This window comes from Varanus komodoensis, unplaced genomic scaffold (assembly GCF_004798865.1).
Source record: "Varanus komodoensis strain SLA01 unplaced genomic scaffold, ASM479886v1 scaffold25, whole genome shotgun sequence".
Lineage (NCBI taxonomy): Eukaryota > Metazoa > Chordata > Lepidosauria > Squamata > Varanidae > Varanus > Varanus komodoensis.
The window spans coordinates 12,772,476-12,783,377 of NW_025335661.1; the positions used below are offsets into that span (position 1 = coordinate 12,772,476).

The window sequence follows — 10,902 nt, forward strand, 5'->3', positions numbered from 1 at the left end:
TCTCAACTGAAAGCTTCGTGTCTCCTGTTCCAAGCGAGAAAGCGGGCATTTGGGTGCATATTTGTAAAAGTGTAACCAAAATGCATTCTTTCCCTCCCTTGACAAAACCCTGAAAAACACATTTTCCTATAATACATATTTTTAAAATGCACATTTTCCCAAAGTATGCTTTTTGTGAATGAGCATCGCAAGCTCAAAATCTGTGACCTTTGCTCACAAAATATTTTTAGGGTTGTGAACTGGACAAGCTATGATCTTAACTTGAATGGAAATGAAGTTCTTATACATCCTTGGAACCAAATATTATCAGAACAACTGACTATTTTTATATAGAAGCTATGCTACTTTGAACTGTAATGTTGCTTTCTTGCTGCTCTCCAGTCTTGGCTGGGTATATCCGGGCAATAGCAGAGGCCCAGAGACATGAACGACCACCATGCAACATGCTATTTATTGCTTTACAAAATAATCTGAAGGCATACTGTCTGTTGTGCACAGCCCTCTTGCAGATCACTGAAGCAGTTGGGCTAGGTAGAATGCCAAGACTCTCGAAGTAGAAATACTACATCCGTGAGTCCTTGGAGCTTGCAGAGAATTTAGTAGTCTGAGTGACCAGGATCCTGTGTCTTCATTAGGGAGAATGCATTTGTGGTAAAGTCACTCAGTTTTGCCTTTCATGGCTCCTATTAATCCCCTCGTGTCCTTCTTTTTTAGGTGGGGACCAGGGCTTACTAAACACCTTCTTCAGCAGTTGGGCAACTACGGACATTAACAAGCACCTGCCATTTATTTATAACCTAAGCAGTATTTCTATCTACTCCTACCTCCCAGCATTTAAAGCGTAAGTGGACACACAATGTAAATAGGCAAGTTGTGCAAGATTCACCATTCATTTAAATGTGTGTGGTCTTCGTTCATGCTGTGTGAAGACTGCTCCCAAAGCAGAGATGGGTCAGAAGAATTACATTCTTACTACTTGCTTTTGCATGGCTCCATCTGACAAGACTTGATCTAATCAAAATGGGAATCATAAAGAGTTTTAGTGACATGTTAGGAGAGTAAATTATTATAGGAAGAAAAGATTCATAGCCTAATTTTACCAGTAGGTATCTACTAGCTCAGAATGAAGTATCTAATCCATGTGGATTAGCTCTAGAGGTTGGCAAACAGGACATTTTCCTATTCCTTTGTCATATGACAGGCCTCAAGGCCAACGATTGAGCAACTAATATAACTAGTTGCTTCTGTTACTCATCCAGATCTTGCCTCATAGCATGGGAGATGGTGCAGTGGGGTCTGCTTACTTCCATGCCTGGGCTGTTGACAACCCTGTCAGCACACGTGAGAGTACACAATTCTTCCCCATGATGACATAGCCCTTTCTAAAACTGCCCATGTGGCCCATGAGTTCTGACCATACTCTTGATATGGGAGCTGCTTCACCATCTCTGTGCAGAAAGAAGCAATGTTGGAATGACCTCTTTGATCATTTCTCCATTTGTCCAAAGGCTAAGCCAGACTTGGCTTAAGACTCCTGATGCCCTTGTCAGGAGAAGAATGAGCTATAGCAAAATAATCTGAACATGTTGGAAAGAGTGAATTGAGGCAGCATCTCTACAGAAATCCAGCATGGGATTCTGTGCCTCCAGATGGTAAAATGGTTATAGGGAGACAAGAAAAGGGAGAAATGCATTCAGCATATGTCTTCTACTCAATATAATCTTAAGACATTTTAGAAGTCAAATAATGCATCTTGTGAGGAAGAATATACTGGAAACTTTGAGGAACAGTTTGGCATTTTTTACTAGTCACTAGGATACAATACTTCTACTTTCCCGTATCACCTACCATTCTGAGACCTTATCCTGCTCTGATAAGAGTGTATGTCCTTTAATGAAAATGCCTGCAGGATGGGTAAAGTCCAAGACATATCTGTTTCCCTTCTCTGAAGTAGTCCAGCTGGATAGCTTGTCAACTCTCTGGCAAACTCAAGCATTTCATACAGAAAGCTGACTAATGGTCACTGTTTGCTTATTTTAAATCTCTAGGGAAAACATAAATAAAGGTAAATCTTCTGGACCATGCCACTCATAGATCCAGAAGTAAATGGAGAATTGTATGAACTAGTCTCTAGGCAACTTCAAGTAGCTGGAGTTTAATGGAGCAGCTAACCTAAGCACTGCTTTTGGTGGCTCAGGTTCAAGCTATGTCTTGTGATCTAAGCATCATATGAGGCACTGTCAAGTTAAAATTAGAACATTTATTTTGGGAAGCTAATGCAAACTGAGTGACTGGTAGAGAGAGAATATCTGGCTCAGTCAATAGTATTGTGATATATGTATTTTACAGCTTTCATTCAGTTTGAATCATGCAACAAGGAACTGTACATTCCACCTGTTCACTGCTTGAGGTCAGTTTGGGTGTTATCTAGCAATAGCTAAGCAAAACTGTTCCTTCAGCTAAACTGGTAGCTTCAGGGAAGAAGCTGAATACAAGGTATCCCTAGGGCAGGGTGTTCAAGCTGTGCCAAACAGCTCTAACTTGTAGCACGTGATACATTTTACATTCTGCTATGATCACATCTGATCCTGCTGGCTTTTTAGGAAGGAAAAGAGATTTAGCAAAAACAAGTGTGGATTTCTACCTCCAAAGGTTTTTTTAAGCCCTTTTTCCAATGATGTCAAAGTTCCAAAGATGTCCAGGTAGCTTTTTGCTCATTTAAAAAAAGGAATATATCAGTGAATAAAATATATTAAAGTCCCATATTATTATTATTATTAGAACATTTCTATGCCGCCCCTTGCCGAAGCCTCGGGGCGGCTTACAAACACAATAAAATACAATAAAATACAAAAATAACAATATAAAGTTAAAATTAACAATATAAAATAAATAAAAATATAAAATATAAAAGAAGTTGCCCTGGCCAGATATATATGTGTGTGTGTATATATGCACGGTACTTTCAAAGTCTGTTATGTAACAAATGCACCTAAGAATGACCTGTTTTATATGACATGACAACCCACTATAGGTAATTAGCCATGGTGAGTTGTCGTGTTGTCCAACTCCAAACTGCTCCTGTAGGGTGGCTTAGTTGGGGATAATTCATGACCTGTTCCTAGGGGTTGTTGAACCCATGATAGTGTCATTATTTCACAAACCAAGCAGAGAAAGTTCGTTGTGAGTTACAGGAATTACCTAATTCTCCATTTGACAAGGAAAAGCACCTGCCACATTTTGGGATCTTGCCTGGGCTGCCACCAGTGACAGCCCCTTCACTGATACCAAGAGGCACTTTGGAGTAACCATCACTAGCTCACTGCTTTTTTTTCAGTCCCAGAAAACTGAACCATCCTTTGATGTTATTGTTTGTTGTTATTGTTAGGCTTTTAGAAGGAGCACAAGTGCACATTTCGATCTGTCTGATAAGTAGGCTTATTTTGTCAATGGTCTTGTATGTGGCAGCTTTTATTGAGCAATGAAGAAACAGGCTGACAAGGCAAAAACGGTACAGGGGCTAATTTGTGCACAAAAGGGGGCAACAGGGAGGGAAAGGAAAGATCTTCCTCAAAGGACACTGAAATACTGTCCGGACAACTCAGGAAGAAGGAACGAGAGAACAAGCTACACTGAGCCTGATTCCTTGTCAGATGCACTGAGGATTGTTTTATAACTACCCCACACTGTGTAACTGATTCGGAATGGTTTTGCATGCCAACACATCGGAGCAACTTAACAGCTCATTCCCACATTGCAGCAGGGTGTACAAATGACTCCTTTTCTAGCTTAGTTTCAGCCCTTCCATTGCTCTTAATCTGATTTTGGCTACTTGGTTAACATACAATCAAGGCCAAGTTTCCACAGCTGCATAGGCCAGTTCTAGGACTAGATACCTCATTATGTCTGCAGCTTGTCCAAATATTCAAAATTGCTAAATAATTTGTTAATAAGAAAGGAGATCAGAGTTGATGTGAAGTCTGTAACAGCTGCTGGTCTAACTTGGGTAACCTTTTCAAAGTAGTTAAGGCTTCTATTAGAGACTCCAGAAATTATTGCATTTCCCAATTCACCAAACTCAGTATATAATAGCAATAGCACGGTTGTAAAATGTAATATGAAATGAGGAAAGCAACTTGTAGACACACGAATTCAAATTGAAAATATTTTTAAGTAAAGCTGTAATTATTTTTTATTATTGTGGGTACATGCAGTAGGTTTTAACTGTTGCAGTAAATTCCTGAACAAATTGTATGCTGAAGTTGTGCCTTAAATCCAAACACCCTCAATGCCCAGCAGCTTCTGTTATAGATGATGTTGCTAAATGTTGTTAAATATGTAGTCCTTCCTGTTGCATTCAGTCCTGAACTCCTTGCTCAGAGGCAAGGTCATTGGTGATGCCACTGGTAGCAAAGCAAGTTGACCAAAGGCTTCATGCAGCAGCTTTGTCCATGTTCAGTGCAAGCAAATATATAGGGGCCATAGGACAACTTAATATATAATTCCTGAGCTTTCAATTGCTACCAACATTCTGAAAGTTCGTAAGTGCATGCTCAAGGTTTTTTCCTGAAGTCTAATATGCATACATCTGCATACCTGGTTAGCCCTAAACATGTAGAAAACACTCTTTTTGAGGGTACTCCATTTTGCTTTCAAACTGATAGGCACTTCACCATCTGAATGTATGTAATGAAAATCAGGTACACTGCATGATGATGTAGAAATACAGATAAAGTGCTGAATCTGGGCATAAAACCCGGTATTCCAAAAAACCAACTTCCTTGATTTTAAATCATCTGCAGCCTTGAGAATAACTGTTGTACATGGATTCTTGCAAGAGACTACTGAAACTTCAGAAGCCAAACTGGGGCTGACTGGCAACTTAAATTTGTCAGGCAAAGTTTTAATGACTTGCACAGTTACTTGTTCTTCACATGGCAAACTGAAGAATTAATTATGCAGTCTTTGTGTAGCATAAAACAGGTCACAGTCCTGAAGTTTTTCTTGGGTTGCCCAAGTGCAAAATTTCACTTCAAAAGGTTCAATTCATCTTCCTGGTTCAATGGTTTCTCCAGTTGGTAGTTATCCCAACATCTCCGTCAAAGGATGTTCTTTCAATGGCTTCACAGGGTAGTAAGATATTGAGGCCTGTTTTAAAGATTGCTTCATTCAGATTATGGTATTGTTTCTAATAGTATGTGGCTCTGAGGCTCGCATGAGCAGAAATGTGACAGTTATAAAGTGTGCATGTGTGCATTTCAAAATGAAACTCTGCTTTTTAATATTTGTTGCTTTGAAAAAATCAAAGCAACTTATGCTAGTTACCCATTCAGGGCCCATGTCTTAAAAATATATTGTTTCCCCACCCATCAGGCAGAACTATTCTTCTTCTGACAGGTTTGGGACAAATGCTAAAGTTGTGCACTTCCTGGGGAGAATGAAACCGTGGAACTACACATATGACTCCAAAGCCAAAAGTGTCAAAGAAGATGCTCAAGATCCCACAATGGTTCATCCAGAGTTCCTCAACATGTGGTGGAATACTTATGTCACAAACATCCTGCCATTGCTACATCAGCACGGTGCCATTAAAGACACAGCTACCGGTGTGAAGGCGGTATGTCTTCTGCATTCATATAATCTCTACCTTGGCTGAGGTGTGAGAAGAGTTATGCTTGCGGAGAGCCATTACTTGGCTGTTGATCATTAGAACTGACTTGGTGTGAAACTAGCATGGTTGCTACAAGATCAGCTTGCAGTCCTGCACTAGCAAGGCTACTAAAGGAGCTGGCTAGGGACATGACTGTGGCCAAAGTGGGTTTGCCTTTCCCTTTGTCCAGCATCCTGGCTCAGGGCTGTGACTTTTGGTTACTGTAGTACCAAACACTGGTTACCACTGTACCTCACACAAGAGGTTAAACACTAACTCAAGCAGACCTGTGTAAATGAATTCAAGAGTAACCAGCCTCTTGAAGAAGAGTAGGGTGGAGAGAAATGTTAAAAGTGGGGCGTGGGCAGGCAGGAGGTTGCTTTTAATCCATCCATCAGGTTATGGGGTAAGAGGTAGGGTTGCGTTAATTAAAATCACAAGCCCCAGCCCCTGCATCTTTCTACCTGCCAGCACAAACCAGTTTTAGCCAGATTAGTCCCAAATATTTGTAGAAGGGCACACACAGGCCTGCCCACTAACTGAAGCAGTGATTGAATCCTTCCCAAGAAACTTAGAATTATTCTTCTCCCATTAGCTGGAAATGCTGATTGATGTTAGTGGTGTCATGATCACTGTAATTGTCTGGCTTGGATCTATCCAAATGTCTGTGTAGTTGGCTTACAGAAACTCTTCTCTAGCCATATACGGACTGGACACTATTTGGTAATAATTGCTATTTGTGAACAAATGGGGTGCAGGCTTAGTCTGTCTTGTATTCCCCAGCCACCATCACTTGCTCCTGTATACCAGTAGTTTATTCCTTTAGATCTAGTAGGGGAATTTACTCTCGCTTTTGAAAGCTTACACTGACATTTAGTGTATTGCTAAGAAACATTCAGATTTCAGCAGAATTCAGCATTAAACTGGAATATACATGAAAAGCTTCATGCTTTATAAACAGCTTGGCATCATATATACAAATTTGTGTCTAAAACATGATTTGCAGCAATGTAGAAGATGAAAAAACTACTGAAATATGTCTACCAGTGGACATCCACTTCCTACTCCCTATTACCATCTATCTCTAATCTCTTATGGCAAACTGAATAGTTGCATTGTACCTGTCATCATAATCTTAATTTTGCTGCATTGGCAGAAGATCCAAACTAATGCCTGAAACTAGAATAGCTATGACTCCCTGGCTCAGTCCTTCCTTATGTCTAACTAGTCCAAACAACTCATCTTTACTTCATGTGCATGCAGTCCAATAATGCATGAAGTATATACAGCTTTGACTACTGAAACTTGGTATACAGAAAATAAATAGTTAAGTTCTTAGACCTTTCTGAGACCAAAGGTACTGATTTGTTCTTGAGCTCTGCTTTTTTGTTCCTGTTTCAACTTTCTAATGAACTATTTGCAGCTATCGGGCTTGGTCTATTCACTGGCTTTCTCTTGTGGCTTCTGTAGAGAGGTATGAAGAACTTAAACCTGTTGCTAAATACTTGTCTGCTGTTTCATTGACTTAGACATGCTATTCCTTTACTGTAACAGCTCCATAAATTGTGCAAATGGTGCTTGCTGCTTTGCATGGGAACTTCTTGATGGTTTTCCTACCCTCTGCTTTTGTGGCTTTATACCTACCCTTTTTGCAGTGACGTACTCGGACCACTCCCACTCACTCGTGCCTTCTTTTTAGGAAGAGGTAGCAGAGGCGGTCTCCCACCTGTCGCTTTCACCTGCAGCCCTGCCGCCCTCCCCACCGTCGCCGCCAGCTATGTCCTCAGAGGAGCGCAAAGAAAGATGGGAGCAGGGTCAGGCTGACTATATGGGCGCAGACAGCTTTGACAACATCAAGAAAAAACTTGATACCTACCTCCAGTAGAAACACTTGTATCTGTTCTACAGACATCAGCAATCCAAGGACTTGTTTCAGAGCTATAGCAACTAGAAAAGTCAGATAGGGTCAATAAACTTGCTAGCAGCTTTGCGGCTGCTCAGCTAAAGTCTGTTGGCAGTACCACAGGTAAGAACTGAGCAAAAGCTGTTTAAAGTATGACTCCTTGTGCCAATTGTGTGTCCAACAGCCAGAACTTTTTCTCTTGCACAAAAGCTAACCAACATGCCTGCAAAGAACTCATTGGGATCAGGGCACTCAACTGGCTTGAAACATACTCCTTAGACCCATAGGGACTGTGCTTTACCTCTCCTGGCCTGCACACCCAAACCACATTTTGCTTGCTATGTTAATGTAAGGACTAGAGGTTAAGGCAGCTACAATGAGGGTGCCTTATGATGAGGACACAAAGACATGCAACATCCTAACTGTAACAACACTGCTTCCCTGTCAATTCCAGCCATATCGAAGATTCTGACCAGACTTCTATGCGCGGTACCTACAGCATGGCAAATGCTTTTGTTCAGTTCTGTATATATCTGGGCCTAGTTTAAAAACAACCACCCTTTGAACTGCTACCTGTAATATGGCACTCTAAATACAAAATAAAAAATAATGGTAAAATTCTATTGTATTCAACTTTGACATTGGCACTAAAATCTGTGTCTGTCTCAGACCTACTACTTTGCACTTGTAGACAATGTCAACACAAGCTTGGAGAGTTCTTCATATTCCTAAACAGTGCTGCTTAGGCATTAAGTTTGCACTCTGTCAGAATTTGTGCTCTGTTCTCCTTGAATTGGGTAGCTGGGAGTAGGTGTTGGGAGGAAAAGAAGTTATGTGTTTATATTTTCTTCTTTGGTTCATATATAAAATGGCACTTTCTAGTTAAAAAAATGAAAGCAAGCTACTGATTCTGAGGGAATGGCATTACTCCTTAGTGTTACTACCTAGCTGTAGACGTATTTTCTTTACCTTGTTGCATAAGTGACTGGCTGAGCTCTCATTAAAATAGAATGTGCCGCACCTCTCTTGGTCACACAATGGTATGGGTACAAGCCTATTGCAATGCATGTAAGCCCCAGACTAGGAGGCACAGGGGCATCCTATGTGAAGCAGGTGTAGTTGGGGCAACCACTGCCTTCCCATTACTCCCCCTGCAAATTTTGCTAGATGGGCTTTTTTGTCTGTCTAGCTGGAGTAACTCAGAGGGGAAAGCAAAGGAAACCAGAGAAACTTCAGTATAGCTTGCATCAGCCTCCCCAGTTACATCCCCTCCTAGGCCACCAAAATGCTGCTTTCCCCTGTACTGGATCACTTTCCTGAAGAGGAGCCAATACAGTTCTTGGGAAGGGGGATCAAGCTCTGGCCCCAGGAAGTGGCTAAGGCCCCATCACTGAGGGTGTTCAAGAATAGGCTAGACATGAACATGGTAGGCATGACGTGAGCAGAGCCAGTAAGAGCCAAGGGTCAGACTAGATGGCCCAGGAGGACCCTTCTCACTCTGTTTCAAGGTCAGTGTTCTCTCTCCCCTTTGATCTGAGAATCCAACGTATCCTATAGCATTTCAAAGCTGTCAAGTGAACTACAGGGTTACTTCCTACACTTACCTCACAACCTGAACAATATGCTTTTGAGATGTGAAGCATCTTCCCCTTCCCCAAATCCTGGAATATTGGATCCCAACTTAAGGGTGCACCATGGGACTGGTACTACCAAAAGTACAGGCAGGATTTCGAAGAGGCAGAGGAACTAGAGATCAAATTGCCAACATACGCTGGATCATGGAGAAAGCTAGGGAGTTCCAGAAAAAACATCTACTTTTGCTTCATTGACTATGCTAAAGCCTTTGTGTGGGGAGGAAAGCTATGGCAAATCTTGACAGCATACTAAAAAGCAGAGACATCACCCTGCCAACAAAAATGCATATGGTCAAGGCTATGGTTTTCCCAGTTGCAATGTATGGCTGTGAAAGCTGGACCATAAGGAAGGCTGAATGCCAAAGGACTGAGGCCTTTGAATTGTGGTGCTGGAGGAGACTCCTGCGAGTCCCTTGGACTGCAAGGCGAGCAAACCAGTCAGTCTTAGAGATCAACCCTGACTGCTCTTTAGGCCAGATCCTGAAGATGAAACTCAAATACTTTGGCCACCTAATGAGAAAGGAGGACTTCCTGGAGAAGAGCCTAATGCTGGGAACAATAGATGGCAAAAGAAGGGGACAGCAGAGGATGAGGTGGCTAGATGGAGTCACTGAAGCAGTCGGTGTGAGCTTAAGTGAACTCTGGGGGATGGTGGACAGGAAGGCCTGGAGGAATGTTGTCCATGAGGTCGCGATGGGTCGGACACGACTTCGTGACTAACAACAACAATGGGACTAGTAGAAACAGATTTCCCTCTGTTCTTTCCAAGGCAGCCCTCTGAAAAAGTTTGATCAGGAGACTGCTAGATAGGTTGAGCTGTGTTCTTTAGAATAGGAAGGGGATAGGTCAGAGGCACTTTCGGTGAAGAGAGTTGTCCTGTTCATGGAAGACTCAATGCTGGATCCAACCTAGAGAATGAGGTATTTGCATGCAAACGAGTTGGGTGTAATTGGTGTAGTTTTGAGCACTGATTGCCAGTTTTGTTCAGGACTAATCTTGCCCAGATCACTAAAGCACAGAGCTATTTTTATGACAAAAGATAAGTAGTGCCCTTTTAACTAGAGACTGCCTCTGTTGGTCAGAAGAGAGACAGATTCAAATGTCTTATAGTCACAGTGGAGGTTCAAAGGTAGAACAAAGTATGTCATTACCTTCAGCTTCTACTGAGCCCCACCCAGTCAGAGTCCTAGAATTGGCTACATAGGTACAATTTGAGTCCATAGCACATGATCACTGATGTGTGCTAAGCTGTTGTAGCTCCCGATAAGACTGTAGAAATGTGCCAGGGCAATCTTTGTCAAGACAGTGGGGTGAGATAGTATCAGTAGTCCTTAAACTCACTGAATTAGCTTTCTCAAAGTTTAGTGTACCTAACACCCAATTTTCTTAACATAAATTTGGATTGTTTAAATTTCTGCTTTGCTTTCTGGTAAGTTCTTACCTCTGACTACTTAGACATTTGGTGGTCAATGGCTTAAGTCATCTTTCATCAATTTGTTTAATTGTTTTAAAAGTTACCTACTGACTTGTTCTGCATTGAACAAATAACCATGGTTTATTGAATCATGGCTTATAGTCAAACCTGGAACTAAGAGGTATTAACAAGCAACTAACAAAGAGTTGTTTAAACCATGACTGTTGCATGTAAACCCTGCCTTGTGAGTTGTTTCACCAAGTTTACAGGGAAATAGGCTGCAGTTGTCCTTAAATCATAT

General features: G+C 41.5%; 1 protein-coding gene across 4 annotated transcripts in view; it reads left to right on the plus strand.

The window, feature by feature from the left end:
- Positions 1-8,174, plus strand: part of GYG1 (glycogenin 1) — a 32,124-nt gene extending 23,950 nt beyond the window's left edge. Inside the window, exons 5-8 of one of the 4 annotated variants that reach the window (XM_044432754.1) lie at positions 715-841; positions 5,374-5,617; positions 7,074-7,124; positions 7,350-8,174. In XM_044432754.1, coding sequence (XP_044288689.1) covers positions 715-841; positions 5,374-5,617; positions 7,074-7,124; positions 7,350-7,535 — 608 coding nt within the window. In that variant the 3' untranslated portion in view covers positions 7,536-8,174. The remainder of the gene's footprint in view (positions 1-714; positions 842-5,373; positions 5,618-7,073; positions 7,125-7,349) is intronic. The other 3 variants (XM_044432755.1, XM_044432756.1, XM_044432757.1) reach the window with 3 other exon arrangements.
- The last annotated feature ends 2,728 nt before the right edge of the window (positions 8,175-10,902 follow it).